At 38.8% G+C, this 19388-nt stretch overlaps 1 protein-coding gene across 3 annotated transcripts in view; it reads left to right on the top strand.

Moving 5' to 3' along the window:
- CA5A (carbonic anhydrase 5A) overlaps positions 1–4346 on the top strand; it is a 60409-nt gene extending 56063 nt beyond the window's left edge. For all 3 annotated transcript variants that reach the window (XM_007477276.3, XM_007477277.3, XM_007477275.3), the window contains 2 exons: positions 570–725; positions 4001–4346. In XM_007477276.3, coding sequence (XP_007477338.1) covers positions 570–725; positions 4001–4123 — 279 coding nt within the window. In that variant the 3' untranslated portion in view covers positions 4124–4346. The remainder of the gene's footprint in view (positions 1–569; positions 726–4000) is intronic.
- Positions 4347–19388: the final 15042 nt, after the last annotated feature.

The raw sequence follows: 19388 nt of genomic DNA, 5'->3' as shown, positions 1-19388 counted from the left end.
TAGTGATATTAAATAATTTACCCAAATTTGCTCAGGGAATACGTGGCAGAGCTAAGATTCAAATGAAGGTCCTGGAGTCAATGCTTTTCCCATTTCAGTGCCCTCTCAGTGCACTGTACACCTCTACACCTCTACAGTATTCTCAATTAATTTTTCAATAAAAGATTGAGTGGAGAGTATATTTTCTTCCTGCTAAGGTGTTTGCCCTTAAAAAGTAGGCAATGAAGAACCAATGAAAAGATCTCAACAGTGGAAGAACTAGAAAAACTGATTGGTGCCATCTTGAATTTCTCTTTGCAAATAAGGAATTCTCAAGTGAGTAACCTCAAAGGTTATATAAGTTTTCATGAGGGACTCCTTGCTTCTTTCCAGAATACAGGTACACATTGAACCATGTAAGAAACAGAATCAGTAGGACATGTCGTGAATATGTTTTCTCTTCTCTATTTGATGATTACATTTCCAAGACTCAATACGTACATTGCTATGCCTTTAAGTAGCTTCCTATAATTCTTAATTTATCAATATATGACTTGAATATACTTTATTATTTTTATTGATATATTTAGGACACCCATGTAGCCTTAAACAGATTTGATCCCTCTTGTCTGTTGCCTTCCTGTCAAGATTATTGGACCTATGGTGGATCTCTGACCACCCCACCTCTTACAGAATCTGTCACATGGATCATTAAGAAAAAGCCTATTGAAGTTGGCAATAATCAGGTGAGTCACATGTATAACCAGCTTCTTAAAATTCTTGACCTTGACTGTATTTCCTGGATAAATTTAAGAGTCTCCACAATATGCAAAATATGAGCATCTGAATGGAAAAGGAAGTGAGCAGATCATGTAGTTAGATTGAGAGCTAAAATGTAGGCAACCCAAGTTTTCACCGGTGCATACAGAACCTTGAAAAAGGTCTTCAGTTGGTTGGATTCCTGTGTCAGCTTATGAGAGGATCTGCATAAGAATTATACAATATGAGAATACATCAATGAGTTATGACTTTTGGGGGAATATCTCAGCCTGGCTTCCTAAAAAGCTAGGAAGAATTTCTTTTGTCAGTGGGCAAGACTGGATAACCAAATGAATAGCTGAACCATAAAGAAAATGCATTCATTACAGACCCAAGGAAGCTTACTTGCCAGTAGTAGCTTTAACATCTTAGGTTCAGATTTTGACTTATAAAGCTTTTCCCAGATTGCCTAGAGTCCCCAGTCAGCTAGCAGCATTCTGTGGCATTTGAATGGATCGGTGTGATGCTATAAAAAAGCAGAACCAGAATTTTCTTGCTGTAGAGACTCCAAATTTTGTGGATTCCTATACAGGTCATATAGATCATACAGATAGGTCAAAATCCATCTAGAGCTTCCTATATGGTGAGATTCTTATCCAAGTCCCTCTATAAATGCTTTATATTAATTTTAAAATGCTCCATTTAATATGTCCTATATAAAAATACATTCCCTACATAGATATACAAATTCTTATATAAATATCCCCATGAAAATGTATAAATGTCTCATATAAATTTATAAATAGCCCACATAAATATCAAAGTGCCCATGTAAATTTCTAAATATCCTAAACACATAAATTACTTATTCCTCATATAAATATAAAGCTCCTCCTATTCTAGCTGATGTAGGCTCTGCATTGCATTCTGGATCCAGTCAACCCTGTTCATTTTGTCCTGGTCTGGAAGTCCTTCATGTGCAAGCCTCCCAGTAAAGCCCCTGACTTTGTATTCTTTACCTTGTTCCTAACCAAATACTTTGAAATAAAAATTGTTGATAGAGGTTTGATACAGGACCTTAATCATGTTCTGTCAAAAACTGTGCTTGGGGAAGAACATCTTGTTATTCAGATCAAGGTCCTAGAAACCAGCTGGAAAACCTTGGCCCAAGGTTCTGATAACCTTAGGCTGAAACCATGACTTTTCTAGGAAAGGTCTATGTTGTGCTCGCACCAATATTGATACTCGTGGAGATAATGAGGCATCTTGTTAAAAAAGCAGCTTCAACCGGTCGATCCAAGGCTCTACACTGCCAATATTTAAGAGACTGGAGTCTGACTGTGATCCCACTTCCCTACAGCCACATTCAATCAAGTCTAGTAGTTCTCTGTCACCTCCAGGACCAAATATAAAATCCTCTGTTTATTATTTAAAGTCCTTCATTACTCAGCCCCTTCCTACCTTTCCCTTCTTATACCTTACTTCCCACCAAGCACACTAAGATCCAATGACACTGGTCTCTTCGTTGTCCTTTGCGCAAAATACTCCATCTTCCAACTCTGCATTCTCATGGGTTGCCCTCCATATTTGGAATGCCCTCCTTCCTCCTTTCTATCTCCTACTCTTCCTGGCTTCCTTTAAGTTCCAGATGAATAAATGCTGGTGGACCGAGTGAAAAACTGAAAAACTGAATGAATGAACAAGTCCTTCAGTTTGTGAACAGAGTCCTTTCATTTCTGTGTGGTTCTTATAGCAGTGAGCTGGCTGAGGTGCCATGAAGATTGGTAGAGGGTAATGTGGTGGTTGGTTTTCTCCAGGAAGAAATTGACTTCCCCCAGGGTTACCAGCAGCCTTGGAGAGTCAGAGTTTGGTAATTAAAGTCTCCAAGTTGAATTCATCAACTCATTTTTCATTAAAACTGAAGAGGGATAGAATTTTGGGGAAGGAATCTCTCCCCCACCAAAGAAAAAGACAAATGAAGAAAAAATGGTGGGACCAAATACCTTTGTTTGGAAGCCTAGATATGACCTATGGAGGAACAGGACATGTTTAGCTTTGCGAGGCAGTATGACTTGGAGCCTGGAAAATCACAGCTTGGACCCTTAACTATTTTGTAACCACGAGCAGGTTACATCTTCTACGAGTCTTGTTTTCCCCACCTGTAAAATGGATGTTCAAACACTTGCACTGTATACTTCACAGGATTGTTATGGGGGAAATAGCTAGTAAACCTTGTGATATTTGAGGAATATGAATCATTATTATTTTAAAAATTTGGGGGAGCAGGATGATGGGAATTAAGAAGGAAGGGACACCTAGAGGCGCAAAAGAGCTCTCTGAAAGGGCAAAGAGGCCCCTAAAGGACAAAAGCAAATTTTGTAGACATCATGATTTGGCCCCAAAGTAATTCTGATTGGTGGTCATTCCCTTTTTAATTTTTTCTTCAGTAATGTTTTGTTTTTAACCAATTATATGTAAAGGCAATTTTTGGCATTCATTTTCTAATATTTGGAGTTGGTTGTGGTTCCTTCTTAAACTTTTTTTTTTAAACCACTACATTCTGTCTTAGAATTTATAATAATTATCTGATTCCAAGGCAGAAAAACAGTAAGGGGCCAGGCAATTGGGGTAAAATGACTTGCCCAGAGTCACACAGATAGGAAGTGTCTGAGGCCAGATTTGAACCCAGATTCTCTAAATCCAGGCCTGGCTCTCTATCCTTTGGGGCTATTTAGGGGCTTCCTTTCTTAGAGGTTTAAAATTTGAAGGTTGTGAACCTTTGACTATTGGAGGGTGATTCTGAAACTCTTCATTAGTACAACCATAGTAATTTATTTAATTTGGTACTCAAGAATATGACTTCTTCACTGATAACATATCTCTTAAAAGTATTACAGGGGGCAGCTAGATGGCTCATTGGATAGAGAACCAGGCCTAAGAGACGAGAGGTCCTGGGTTCAAATTTTACCTCAGATACAATCTAGCTGTGTGATCCTGGGCATGTCACTTAGCCCCAATGCCTAGCTCTTACTGTTCTTCTGCCTTGGAACTGATACACAGTATTGATTCTAAGGTGGAAGGTAAGGGTTTAAAAAAGACAAAGGATTACACAAATTATTTCTGGATTTGACTGCAGCCAGAACTCTTGCAGTCTTTGAAGCAGGGATATTTAAGTCGAGAAACCTTAGCGTCCATGTCCATGAATTGTTGTGGTCTGAAGGCTCCCTAGTCCTAACAAGTTGCTTGTCCTTTTTTTTTACAGCTAGCTGAGTTTCGGAGGCTACTATTTTCTGCCCTTGGGGAGGAAGAGAAGAAGATGGTGAACAATTTTCGCCCACTTCAGCCCCTTATGAATCGTACGATCCGGTCATCCTTCCTAACCTAGTACTTTTGAAACACAGGACTCATCTCCAAATGGAATCCTCCCCCCACCCCCATAGCCCCAATCAACCTGTCTAGAAGTCTTTAAAAAATAGCCACTGTGATATTTCAGCATTCCTATTTGCTAAGAAAGGCAGAATAGAAATTGGTATGAGAAGAATAATTAGGAGTTTCACATGCTCACAGCTTTGATTTGACTGGTGCCACAATAAACTAAGAAAAACTGATCGATTTCCCCCATCCATTGGATGACTCTTTCATTCAATCATTTCAGCAAGCACCTATTGCTTGTAGAGTACTATTCTAGGCATTGGGGAAAATCAAAGCTTAGATGACCCAATCTTTTGTCTTCATGGAACTCACAGTCTACTAGGATGATAATGCACAAACACAGAGATGGCTATGGTATTCAAGATTCCACGATAAGCTTATTTGAGAGGTACAAAACATGTAATATTTTGAGATCTGAAAAAGCTTTCTGATAGAAATGTATCTGAGATGAGCTTTAAAGGATGGCTATGGAGTCATTGAACTTGGCACTCCAACATCATTTTAAGAGACTGTCAAAATCTATGAACACAAAAAATGCCAGAAGAGTTGGGTTTGACATGGAGAGTCCTTGCTTAGCTGCCAGGTGTACATGGCCTTCTGTCTCAAACACTGAAGCCAAGGAAATCTTATAGATATCCTATACTTTCAAATTAGCATCAAAAGAGGCATGGTGGTATAGTTGAAATATAAGAATTTTACATAGTGCTTTCTGGGTTCCCAAAGCACTTTACAAATATTATCTCTTTTGATTCTCATAACAACCCTGATAAAGAAACTGGAGTAGATAGAGATATTTGTTTTATTTTTGTTTTAACACTTGCATTGTCTTAGAACCAATACTGCATATGGTTCCAAGCCAGAAGAGTGGTAAGGGCTAGGAAATGGGAGTGGTGACTTGCCAAGTGTCACACAACTAGGGCATGTCTGAGGCTAGATTTAAACCCCAGATATTCTATATCTAGACCTGACTCTCAATTCAGGGAGCCACCTAGCTGACCCCCAGATAGGGTCCCCAAACAATAACTATCTGAGGTAGGATTTGAACTCATTTATTTCTGACCCTAAATCCCATTCTCTTGTCCCCCGTGCCAACTAGCTTCCTATGTAAAGAGAGCACTTATCTGTAAATTAGAACATGTGAAGTCTGGATTTAGCTCTCTCCTGATTATAACAATGAAGAAATTTACCTCTTCCTTTATAGAGAAGATTAAATTGTAATCCCCTCATTATAACAGTGAAAGTACTTAGCTCTTCCTTTATTGGGAAGATTGAATTGTAATCCACAATCTATTTTTAGATTTTAATCCCCAAAAGGTGATAACTCAGTATTTTAAGTAGATCTGTCCATTTTAACTACAAAAAAGTGTTAAGTAACTACAAAAGTTGAACTAACCAAAAAAAAGGTGTTAAGTAACTACAAAAGGTAAACCAACCAAAAAAGGTGTTAAGTAACCCAAAAGGTATAATCTAACCAAAGATGTGAACTAAAGAGTGGGCAGTCCTGGAGAAAAGTGTCTGCTGTGATTGATAGATGTGAAATTTAGGGGAGGTGACACAAGAGAAAAAGATCTTTAAAAAGAGGATCAGAGGCCAGAAGAAGATATTCAACTAGATTCGATTAGAGGAGATGGAAGGACTCTGACTCAGAGTTGAACTGGAGGAACTGGATCCCTGAAGGAACTCATGCAGGAGACCTCAGACTGCTTTTCCTTTTAGACGATCACTGTTGGTGAAAGGTTGACTTAGTGACCCCTCCTTTCTGGAGGTGTGAAGTCTCCAGGTAAGGCCCATCAACTTGAGACTCTCTTCCCCTGGCTGGGGCTTAGAAATTCTAACGGGTATCAGTGGAAGCCTCTCTCTCTCTCTCTCTCTCTCTCTCTCTCTCTCTCTCTCTCTCATTCCTTAATATCTTCCCTCTATTGCAAATAAACTACCACAAATTCCATTTACTTTAGTAATTCATTTTGGGATTTAGAAATTAAATCCCTGGTGACCACCAAATTAATATATTTCAATATCAACCATAATTAAAAATTAACAGCTGGATGTTTGCCTTAGTTTTTCCACTAATTCACTCACTAGGAGCATCTAGATGGTACACTGAATAAAGTGTGAGGGTTAAAGTCAGGAAGACTCATCTTCCTTAGTTAAAATCTGGCCTCAAACACTTACTAGTTGTGTAACCCAGGCAAGTCACTTAATCCTATTGGCCTCAGTTTCCTCACCTGCAAAATGAGCTGGAGAGGAAAATGGCAAGCCATTCTTGTACCTTTTCCAAGAAAACTTCAAATGTGGTCACAAAGAGTCAGACACAATTGGAATGACCCAACAACAACTCACCTGCTAACTAACTAGCAGTGGGATTCTGAATAAATCGTTTCTCCCCATTTGGACTCTAGTTCTCTGAAAGATTTCCTCACTGCACAATCTGGATGTTAGACTCTATGATTTCTAGGGCAGCTTTCAGCTCTGACATTTTATGTCCTAAGGTCCCTACCACCTTTGACATTCCTAGGAAGTCCCTTCTACTTCTGACATTCAGTGATTCTAAAATGAGCCCAAGATATCTGAAACCAGATTTAGATTGGTTCACTGGCTAGTGGCCCAGGCCAAATCCAGGGAATGAAGAGGGAAGGTCTGATTTGCGCAGGGGATATCTCCAAAGCTGGGGTTTATATTGGGGGAGGGAGGGCAAAAGGGACCACCCAAGAATCCTCTGGAATGGTATACACAGTGGCTGAAAATTGACCAACATATGCTAATATCCATGTGCCAAGCAGGCTTGCAGCTGACCACCAGATACCAAAGGGATTTGTGTGGCCATTGAGGATGTGATTAACTGGCATGGGTACATTAGCAGGTCACAGTCAGACTCGACTGAAATGTAAATATTCATTCCTTAAAGTTTGGCAGCAGGTTCAGGCTTCAGTTGGACTTCAGACCCAGCACCTAAGCTGTAATTCTTCAGCTGTCAGTAAGTCCAGTGGCTTAAGGCCAACAGGCTCCCAGGAGACCACAGGGTTTATAATCTTACATGTCACTGATATCCTTAAACTTTACATAGTATTATTTTGGAAAGTGGAATCAGGTTGCTGCCTGAGCATATTAAAAGGGCCAGTCATGATCTGTTTAAAAAAATAAAAAAGAAAGGAAGAAAAACTGCTTTTCTCTTAAGGTAATGCCAGTAGGTCCCTGGCCAAGGTTCTCTCTCCTATGACTTTTCCACACTAAGTTCAGTTCCATTCTAGTCAGCATAATCCAATAAACATCATTTAGGTGCCAGATGGAGGAAAGACACTCTGTCAGGCATTAGGATTCCCCAAGGACTTCACAATCTGATGCGGTCAAGGTTTGATAGGACATGTACACAAATACGTGTACGTAAAGCAGAATATTATAAAGAAGGGCAAAGGAGAGGTCCGGAGATTTGTGAGAGAAGAGAGAATCAAAGAAGATTTCATGGAGAGAAGGAAGGGCCTTACTTGGCCCTGTTCATTGCTTTGGCCCATATCAGCCGCCATACCAGTTGCCTCAACCCTACCTAAGTCCACTCAAGTTCTTTCATTGGTGGAGTCTCTAACCTGTGAAGAGGCCAAGCTAGCCCGCCTTTGTCTTCCTCTTGTGCCTGTTCTTGACTTTCTCTGGACTTCAATCAGTCAATATTTATTAAGCATCTACCATGTGCCAAGCTTCAGGGTTATAAAAAGAGGCAAAAAATGGTCCTTGCCCTCAAGGAGGGACTGGATTATAATCTAATTGGGGGAGACAACAATGCCAACAAATATACAAAGCAAGCTATGGATGGGGATAAATAGGTAACAATTAACAGAAGGAAAATGCTACAATTAAGAGGGGTTGGAGAAATTTTCCAGTAAAAGATGGAATTTTGGTTAGGACTTCAAAGAAGCCAAGGAAATCAGTACCTGGAGCTACTGAGGGAGACATTACAGGCTGGCCTGGGCGACATCCAGAGGAAAACCCAGAGCCAAGAGCTAGAGTACCTTGTTTAGGGAATAGCCAGGAGGCCAATGTTACTGGATTAAAGAGTAAAGATAGGGAAGAAAGCTGTAAGAAGACTGGCAAGGTAGGTAGCTAGCTCATGAATTTGATCCTGCAAACAAAAGGAAACCAATGAAGTTTATTGACTTTAAAAGCATGCCTCTATCCAGAGTATCTTCTTTATGCATTGACTTCTTGCTTTGGAATGTAAGCTCTTTGAGGGCTGGATCTGAGTTTCTTTCTGTTTGCATTTGTCACTTAGAGCAGTGCCTAATGCATAGTAAAAGCATAATAAATGCTAGCACACATAAATAATTCACATTTTAACAAAGTGTAAACAATGCAGAATTTGCGGTTTTGCAAGTATTTTTTTCCATTTGTTTATTTAAATGTTTGCTGTTGATGGTTACTAAGTATTTTTTAATATTTTATTTTATATTTATGATATTTATATTTATATTATATATGTAATATATATATATGTATATATATATTTTTTTTAAAACTACTTCTCATCTGACTCTCTGCTGCAGGACCACAGCAGCTCAAGCCTGGACTATTGCAATAGCTTTCTCATTATCCTATTTTCCTCATATATCTCCCCATTCTAACTCATCCTCCCCTCATATGTCAAAGGAATCTTTCTTTTCTTTCTTCTTTAAAGAAAACCCTCATCTTTCAGCTTAGAATCGATACTATTTTTTCCAAAGCAAAAGAGCAATCAAGGCTAGGCAGTGAGAGTTAAGTGACTTACCCAGGGTCAAAGAGCTAGGAAGTATCTGAGGTCACATTTGAATCCAGGACTTTCAGTTAAAGTGATCTTTCTCAAGCTCCCGTCTGATTATGTTACACTCTTATTCAATAGAATCCAGAGTCTCCATATTGCCATCAGGATCAAATATAAATAAATGTCATCCCTTTGGCTTTTAAAGCCTTTCATAACCTGGTCCTCTGACCTTTCAAGACTTCTAGAATAAAGCTGGCCTCCTTGTTTCTTAAACACAGCATTCCATCTAACAATCCAGGCCTTTTTACTAGCTCTCTTCTAGGCCTGGGCTTCTCTCTTCCTTATCTCTGGCTTCTAATCTTTTGACTTTCTTCAAGTATCAGCAAAATGTCATCTTCTGCCAAAAAAAAAATGCCTTTCTTGTTCACTCTTAAAGCTAGTTTCTTCCGTCAATGATCATCTTTGATTTTAGCCAAAACATACCTTGTTTGTACAGAATTGTTTCCATATTGTCTCCCCCCATTAGACTCTGAGCTCTTTGAAGGTATTGGTTTTGTCTTTTTTGGGGGGTATCCTAAGTACTTAAAACAGTGTCGGGCACTTAGTAGATTCTTCATAAAGGCTTGTTTGTTTGTTTTTAAGAGAAAATCATATCTGAAATGAAGCTTGAGCTGATCCTTTTGAAAGAAATTCAAATTTAAGGTATTTACTAAGCATCCATTATGCACAAAGCCTCCTGGTAACTGCTGGGGATAGAGATGGTTAAGAAAGATAAAATTCTTGCCTTCAAGATTCTTAGGATAGACACTGATTTCTTATTTCCTTATTTGCCAGAGAAGAAAACTGTTTCTACAAATTCACAACAGACCTAGAGCTTAGAGAGTAGCCTGAAGACAACCAAAATGACATCACAACGACAGGATCAATGTACCGTGTGTCTGACTGTGGTTAATCAGACCAATGTGAGATTAGAAAAGTCTATCACAAATCAGGCACAAAAGGAGCTGTCTTTAAATTTGTACATCTCACATTTCTTTTGAGCTACTGCAATTCTGCTTACAACAATGAGGACAGCATAATGACACTGTAGATATTCAGTTGGGTAGCCAAATGATGAAGAGCCTTGACCAGTGTAATGAGAAATTTATATCCTATTCAAAAGGCAAGGGGACATGAATAGACAACTTTCAGATAAAGAAATCAGAACTATTAATAAGCACATGAAAAAGTGTTCTGAATCTCTTATAATCAGAAAAATGCAAATCAAAACAACTCTGAGGTATCACCTCACACCTAGCAGATTGGCTAACATGACAGCAACGGAAAGTAATGAATGCTGGAGGGGATGTGGCAAAGTGGGGACATTAATGCATTGCTGGTAGATTGTGAATTGATCCAACCATTCTGGAGGGCAATTTGGAACTATGCCCAAAGGGAACTAAAAGGCTGTCTGCCCGTGGATCCAGCCATACCAGTGCTGGGCTTGTACCCCAAAGAGATAATAAGGAAAAAGACTTGTACAAGAATATTCATAGCTGCGCTCTTTGTGGTGGCAAAAAATTGGAAAATGAGGGGATGCCCCTCAATTGGGGAATGGCTGAACAAATTGTGGTATATGTTGGTGATGGAATACTATTATGCTAAAAGGAATAATGAACTGGAGGAATTCTATGGGAACTAGAACAACCTCCAGGAATTGATGCAGAGTGAAAGGAGCAGAACCAGGAGAACCTCATACACAGAGACAGATACACTGTGGCACAATTGAATGTAATGGACTTCTCTACTAGCAACAATATAATGAGCCAGGACAATTTGGAGGGATTTATAAGAAAGAACACTATCCACATCCAAAGAAAGAACTATGGAAGTAGAAACACTGAAGAAAAACAACTGCTTGATCACATGGGTTGATGGGGATATGATTGGGGATGTAGACTCTAAATGATCACTCTAGTGCAAATATTAATAATATGTAAATAGGTCTTAATCAATGACACATATAAAACCCAGTGGAATTGCATGTCAGCTAAGGAAGGGGGGTAGGGAGAAAGGAGGGAAAGAACATGAATCTTGTAACCATGGGAAGTATTTTAAATTAACTAATTAAATAAAATTTTCACCAAAAAAAAGGCAAAAGATAAAGTTCGAAAGTTCTTGAGTAGTCAAACGATCTCATGAGTGTTATGGTTGGAAAGTTATTTGGATGGTTATGTGAAAGATAGATCAGAGAAGAGGGATAAGAAGGGAAGCCAGTTTGAAGGCTATTAAAATCATTTAGGCAAGATGAAATGAGAGCTTGAACCATTCTGGGTCCAGTTGGAATGGATATGAGCAACACGTCCAAAGTACAATCAATTGGTCTTGGGAACTGACATGAAGGTGAGGACTGAAAGAAGGTGAAGAAACAAAGGTAATTTGGAGATTTCTTCCTTTTATGACCAGGAATGTCATCAAAAGAAATATTCAACTTAGGAGGAAGCTTTTGGGAGAAGCTGTTAATTCAGATTGGGATACACAAAGAGTTTGAGATGCTATGGAGACTTCTAGCTAGAGATAAATATCAGGAAGTTATAGATATAGGCCTAGAATTCTGGGAAGAGGCAAGAGATATAAATAGACTTGAAGGTTTTCTGCATAGAAGCCACCCTGCTTAAGGCATTCATCTTATTCTATTTTTTTTTAACCCTTACCTTCTATCTTAGAATCAATGCTGTGTATTGGTTCCACAGCAGAAGAGTGATAAGGGCTAGGCAATGGGAGTTAAGGAACTTGCCCAAGGTTACACAGCTGGGAAGTGTCTGAGGCCAGATTTGAACCTAGGACTTCCTGTCTCTCATTCTATTTGCAAACTGTAAGTTCCTAAAGAGCAGGAACTATGACTGATTCATCTTTGTATACCTTGCAGTGCCTTTTACAGAGTAGGCACTCGTTTTTTTAAACAATATATTTTTAAATTTTTGTTGAATATTTCCCAATTACATATCAAAATTTTTTTAAATTCATTTTTTAAAAAATTGAGTTCCAAATACTTTCCTTTCCTCTTGCATTCCCCACCCCTTGAGAAGGCAAGAATATATCATTAATACATGATAGTCTTGCAAAACATATTTCCATATTATTCATGTTACAAAAGAAAACACATACACACACAATCAAGAAAAATAATGTTTAAAATGTCTGCTTCAATCTGCATTCTGAGTTTATCAGTTCTCTCTCTGGAGGTGAAAATCATTTTTCATTTTGGATGTTTTAGATCATTGTCTTGATAAGAGTAGGGAAATCTTTCCCAATTGATCATCCACTCAAAATATTTTTAACAGATAAATAGATTGATTGCTTAGAATACTACCACTGTAGTGCAGGAAGGAAATAGAAGGCATCTCTCCTAGCCATTGGATCATAGATTTAGCTGTTGAAGGAACCTTAGAAGCCATATAGTCTCACTTGTTTCATGTCACAGATAAGGAAACTGAGGCTCAGAGAAATTTAGTCACACGGATAGTAAGCACTGGAGACAGAAAGCACAAAGAATTCATAAGGAAGTCTTAAACAGTCAAACTGGATGTAGGTAAGTAGAGTAGGGGTCAGAAAAACCTGAGTTCAAATCCAGCCTCAGATACTAGTCATGTAAAAGTGGACAAGTCTGCCTCAGTTTCCTCAACTGTAAAATGGGGATAATAGCACTTCCTTCTTTGGGTTATTGTAAGGATTGAATGAAATAGAATTTGTAAAGTACTTTGCAAATTTTAAAGCACTATAAAACAAGCTATTATTCATTATTATTACTATTACCAGAGAGATAGTAAGTGGCCAATATGACCATCTTCTGCCTCCACATCCAGGGTTCTCATCACATTGCACTCTTCAAAACAGCCAGTTGGGTACTTTTTAGTTCAGACACTGCTGAATTCCCTGAAAGGTTTCTTCTTCTTCCCCAGCATCATCTTGTTTATGATTGAGTTAATTTGAGGTGCCCGCACAATTAGTTATGTGCCAACCAGTTAAATATAGTGAGCCCTACTGTAGTGCCTTACACATAGCAAGCATTTAATAAATCCTTCTGTCATTAGAGGAAATGAAATGAAATTGCTCGCGTGTCTCTACCTGAAGCAAACTGTCTGACAAGTAAAAATAGCATTGCGGCTCTTTTATACCCAGACATTAAAGCCTTGTTATTTCAACTTGGGTTAAACGCCACAACATTCTCAGTGATTGTCTTTTTTCAGCAAGAAACATAAGGAAGTTATGTATGTTTCTGTCTGTAGTACCTGCCAGGACATTGTATGGCTCGAAGTAGTTGGTCCTGTAAATTGCTGATAGCAGAATGTAGGAAATCTGTTAGGGACAACATCAACAAATAATAGGATGAACATTTCTGCCAAAATAAACGACATTCAAAAGATAATTTCTCTTCTTTGATTTGAGATATCATTTGAAGCCTCTAAAAGACCTACTTCTTTCTTTTATCTCTGTGTGTGCAGGGTAGCTTCATATTCTGTTACTCTGGGGCTGCTTCAGGCTGCATTTGGGGGCAATAATATTAATTTGCATGTGTAATCATATATTAGGTATATCTAGGTAATATGTTTGTTGTTGTTCAGTTGTGTCCAACTCTACGTGACCTCCTTTGGTGTTTCCTTAGCAAAGAAAGCAATGGAGTGGTTTGCCATTTCCTTCTTCTCCAGCTCATTCTACAAGTGAGGAACTGAGGCAAACAGGGTTAAGTGACTTGCCTGGAGTCTCACAGTAAGCATCTGAGGCTGGATTTGAACTCAGGAAGAGGAGTCTTCCTGACTCCCTGCTGGGCATTCTGTCACTGTGCCCATCTATCCCATCTATTTGCCCAGGTACATATATACACAATTATAGCTCTATATGTATATTTGTGTGTATACATATATATATAAATATATATGTATACACACAGATTTAATTGTGGTATCTTCCTGTTTACTGCTCTCAGGGCTACCTTTAAGGAGATGTTAATTTTTTAAAGGGATCAGTTCTTATGTTTTAATGATATAGAATTATGAAGCTGGAAATCATTTTATGGGTTTCTAAGTGGGGCACTTTGTCTAGCATCTAGAGTGGGTAAAAGTCATTGATGTAAGGTGATTGGGGGCAAGGCAGTTTAGTGGCTCAGTAGACTGAGAGTCAGGTCCAGAGATGGGAGGTCCTGGGTTCAAATTTGGTCTCAAACATTCCTAGCTGTGTGACCCTGAGCAAGTCACTTAACCCCCATTGCCTAGCCCTTACCACTCTTGTGCCTTGGAACCATTACATAGTATTGACTCTAAGACGGAAGATAAGGATTAAAAAAAAAAGAAAAGAAAGATAGATTGGCCCCTGATATGGTTAAAACCCAGCTCTGAGCACCAAACAGAGAAGTTTTTATTTTATCCCAGATACAACATGCAGCTCAGGAGTTGCAGGATAACATAGTCAGATGTCTGTTAGGAATACAGGCCCTTCAAAGCAAAGCAATTTGAGATCTGTGATCGGAATCAATGGACACCATTTTCCAGCTTTATCAATTTCCTCCTGAAAGTGGAGGGATAGGTGAAATGAGACATGGCTAGGTTAGAAGAGGCAAAAAACACAATAAAAGTTTCAGGGGCCTCTTTAGAGGTTCTCTCCTATACAGATTCGCCTATTTCCTCTTCCTTTCTGGTAGAATTTGAAGGATAGGAATCAAGTTAGAAAATGATTCTTAAAGATCATGGTCCTTGCTGCCTTACTAGGTATCTCATGAACCTGGGAAATCCCAGAGCTGAGTTGTGGGGTAGGGCAGCAGATGAGAGTTACTCCTGTTCCTTCCAGTATCCAACTCTACTCAATTTTCAATGTATTTGACATAAGCCTTTAGAAAAGACAATTTATGATTTGGTATTGTTAAACTGGAAAAAACACGAACTATTAAATGGTCAGAAAAAACACTCTTTAATTAAGGAAAGGGGCTCAGTGCTTTTCTCAAGGCCTCCACACAGAGCTACATACAACAAACCTACACAGAGCCCCAAGACTCTGGTTGCTTTGGCCACTGATCCCAGGGAGTGCCACTGCTCTAGATGACAACTCCAAAGGACCAAAGAAATTGGTAAGAGGAAAAAAAGGAAAGGAAAGGAAAGGAAAGGAAAGGAAAGGAAAGGAAAGGAAAGGAAAGGAAAGGAAAGGAAAGGAAAGGAAAGGAAAGGAAAGGAAAGGAAAGGAAAGGAAAGGAAAGGAAAGGAAAGGAAAGGAAAGGAAAGGAAAGGAAAGGAAAGGAAAGGAAAGGAAAGGAAAGGAAAGGAAAGGAAAGGAAAGGAAAGGAAAGGAAAGGAAAGGAAAGGAAAGGAAAGGAAAGGAAAGGAAAGGAAAGGAAAGGAAAGAAGAAAAAGAGCTTAGAGTTTTAAAAAATCATTTGAACATTTGCCAGTTATTCACTGAAGTCAGCTGAATCAGCTCCTGAAAGACTATTAAATTTTCACTGTGAGCATTTACACTTTGGAAATCAGCAAAACTACAAATGAGGGCTTCATAAACTTTGCTTTGTTTATAGTTTAGATTGAGTGATGGAGAAAATGTTAATAATGCAGACTAAACCTAAAAGGGTATCCTGCATAATCTGACCTTGAATTGTTTCTGCTGATAATATTCATTGGTTGATTCTGGAGCATTTTATGAAAGTCCCAAGTGTTCCTTTCTCCATGGGTACTTGGAGGAGGATGGAGGGGGAGGGATGTTGGGGTGTGGGACGCAAGCTTGGTTAACAAAATGGTACAGATGAGGGGAAAGAATCCGAAAATCTCTTCATGTTAATGTTCTCTACAAGTAAAAGTTGAAATTGTTTCCCAACATCAGCAATTCAGTTCTAGTCCTCCTATGTATCTAGAAAGTTCAGTGTTTTTGGTCTGGTTCTGGACAAGGGATTGGGAGTTACCATATGTCTTCCCTAAGCCCTAATCTCCCATAGGGTAGTGAAATGGAAGAATTTTTTTAGTTGAGCCATCTGGTTAAGCCAGGGACTTAAGAAAGAATGGGTGTGATGTGAAAGCTGTCTTCATCAGTTAAGCTGCACCCCCATGCCTAGAATTCCCTTCCTTCTCATATTCCCCATGCCTGGAATTCTCTCTAACTCATCTCATCGCCTGGCCTCCCTGGCTTTCTTCATGTCTCAGCTAAAATTCCACCCTCTCTATAAGAAGTCTTTCCTGACCCCCCTTAATGTTGTAGATTCTTTTATTTCCAAATTCTGTTGAATATAGTTGTTTCCCCATTGCCTGTCCCATTGAGCTGTGAGCTACTAGAATGCTGGGACTGATTTTTGCCTATCTTCACATCCTCAGAGGGTAGAACTAGGAACAAAGGGGAGAATTAACTGAGACACTTTCAGCTCAGTGGAAAGACATTATTTAATAGGAATGTCCAAAGACAGAAAAGCTACTATCATAGGTTGTAGGTTTCATGTTTCTGAATTTCTTTAACCTGATCATTGGGGGGGGGGGGTCATAGGAGAAAAATTAGGATTTTGTTTGCACTGAGTTCTAAATGAAATTTAGCATTTTCTTCAATTATTATATAGGTAACAAGGCATCGTTTTGTTAGGGAATCTATAGGCTTCACCCAGACTACCTGAGAGGACCAGGACATAAAAAGAGATGAGAATGTTTTGGTACAAATACCTTTTAGTATCTGTCAGATCCTATGTAAGTAGAATAACTTGATCATCTGGAAGGGATAAAGTAGAGGAGATTCTTGTTCTGTAGGGGATGGAGTAGATGATATCAGAGGATGCTTTCAGTTCAACTCAGTTCAATAAGAATTTGTTAAATACCTACTATATGCATGGTTTGGCAGCTAGGGAATGCTGGGCCTGAAGTTGGGAAGACTCATCATGAATCCAGCTTCAAGACACTTATTAGTTGTGTGATCCTGAGCAAGTCACTTTATATTGTTAGCCTCAGTTTCCTCATCTATAAATGAGCTGGAGAAGGAAATAGCACACCATTCCAAAACCCCAAATGGGAACACAAAGAGTCATACATGAATCAAATGACTGAATAATTAGTAGCTATTAGATTGAGGAAGACCTCAAGAAAAATGTATCACTAGGTTCAAGTTTCATAGAAAATGGGATTGCGAGGGTCAGAAGAAAAGGAATAAATTGGGGACATCTAAAGCAAGGACATTGGAACAGGAGATGAGTACTATGTATGAGAAACAATAAGAAGATCTCTTCAACTCCCATGAATGAGTACCATGGCTTAGAGTTAGACTATATGTCTGGCATTAAAAGACCATGCATGTTCCCAAATAGGAGGTTGTCCTTAAAATGATTTTTTTTACAGCAATGCAATTCAAGATGGTAGTCTACTCAATTATAGATGGGTTGGGATTTATATCTTTGGGGCAGAGATCAATTATAATCTAATCTTCCAGGCTAGAGGAGATGAGGGCTTGAACTAGGGTGGAGACCCTGAGAGCCCAGAGAGGGACAGATGTGAGTAATCTTGGGTCCTGGAAGTTCTGACGTAGATTGACAGAATGCCTTTTCTGAGAATAGATAAATGTCTTTGTCCCTTGACAGGATTTTCTAACAGTTATTTTTAAAAACCTATGTGAATCTTAAGAAATCAGAATACCCCTGGGAGCTCAACAATGTCTGGGTAGATATGTGATGAATTCACAAACAAACCTAGAGGAAAGGACATTGATTTCTACCCTCAAAGCAATAGTACAAAAAAATAAACAGAGAAGGCCTTCACTCCTACCATTGAACTAGAGCCAATAACAGATGTGCAAGGGGCCGCTGTTTCTGAGAATGGGATTTTCTTTGTTAATGTGATTGCAGGTGACTGTATTGTGAGATTTCTGGCCGAACTTATAAGGTTCCAGGCTTCCTCCCTTTGCTTTGATGGTCTTTACTCTGTGTGAAATAACAAAAATGGGAGAGTCCTGGGGGTGTGGGAAAAATGAGAAAAATTCATGTCAACTCAATGACAATAACTTGTTCAAGTTGAGTGAAAGTACAATGATACCTCTATTAACAAAGAAGATGGTTTCTACCTTCATCCTTTGCCATCTTTAACTGTTCCCTTTTTAAGAACTGGCAATTCTGTTTCTTTCACAAATGTAAACTTAATTAAACAAAATTTAAATTCTTACCTTCTAAAAACATATGACTGATCACATGGTTCAATAGGCATATGATTGGGGATTTGGACTTTAAATGATCATTCTGTTGCTAATATTAATAACGGAAATAGGTTTTGAACAATGATGCATGCATAATCTAGTGGAATTATTCCCCAGTTCTGGGAGGGGGGAGGGAAAAGGGGAGGGAAAGAATATGAATCATGAAACCATGGAAAAATATTCTAAATTAATTAAATTTAAATTAATTAATTAAAATTTAGAATAGATACAAGTATTGTTTTCAGAAGAGCAGTAAGGGCTAAGCAGTTGGGGTTAAGTGACTTGACTAGGGTCACATAGGAAGTGATTGAGGCCAGGACACAACTCTAGGATTGGTATTCTATCCACTTAGTTACCTACTTGCCCCTTTGTCAATTCTATTTCCACAACAAACCTGCATTTGTTTTCCTTTTCTTATTCACTCCCTGGGAGTGATATAATAGACTCCTGACTGGTTTCTCCCACCTTCTGCTTTTTCCTCCTCTAACCTGCTTTTTACAGTTCAAATTTTAATTCATTCCTTTTTTATTCTTCAATCTAAGGCCTTCACCAAGCCCCAAGTAAGGAAGAGCTCCCATCCTCTGCTTCTCAGTCCCTTTTTGTGTATTTTGCGAATATAAACTCCCTTGAGAGCAGGAATTGTCTTTGCCCATTTGACATACAAAAATAAAAGCGTTTAACAAAACAAATGCAGATAATAAAAACAAATGAATTTTAACAAAAACAAATGATTAAAAAACAAACAAACCTTACCTTCCATCTTGGAATCAATACTGTGTATTGGTTCCACGGCAGAAGAGTAGTAAGGGCTAGGCAATGGGGGTCAAGTGACTTGCCCAGAGTCACACAGCTGGGGAGTGTCTGAGGCCAAATTTGAACCTCGGACCTCCAGTCTCTAGGCCTGGCTCTCAATCCACTGAGCTACCCAGCTGCCCCCTATCTAGCCATTTCTTTATCTACTCCTTTTGAGTCTTCCTTTGTAACAAAGTAAAGAAACAATGCAATTAAGTCAACAAGAAAAGTGCAATGAAGGCTACAAACAATAAATGCAACATGCAACATTTTGTAGCCATAGGACCCCACCTATGTCTAATCTATTGGCTGTCCTATCTATTTTGCCCATAGTTTCCAAGGAAATTCTTGCAATGCACAGTTGTAACTCCATTCAAGGCAGTTAGATGGTGCAATGGATAGAGCACCAGGTCTGGATTCAGATCTATCTAGCCCCCAACACTTACTAGCTGTGTGACTCTGGCAAGTCATTTAACTCTGTTTGCCTCAGTTTCCTCATCTGTCAAATGAGTTGGAAAAGGAA

Source organism: Monodelphis domestica, chromosome 1 (genome assembly GCF_027887165.1).
Source record: "Monodelphis domestica isolate mMonDom1 chromosome 1, mMonDom1.pri, whole genome shotgun sequence".
Lineage (NCBI taxonomy): Eukaryota > Metazoa > Chordata > Mammalia > Didelphimorphia > Didelphidae > Monodelphis > Monodelphis domestica.
Note: the sequence above shows the minus strand (reverse complement) of the source record. Positions and strands in the feature narration are given on the sequence as shown.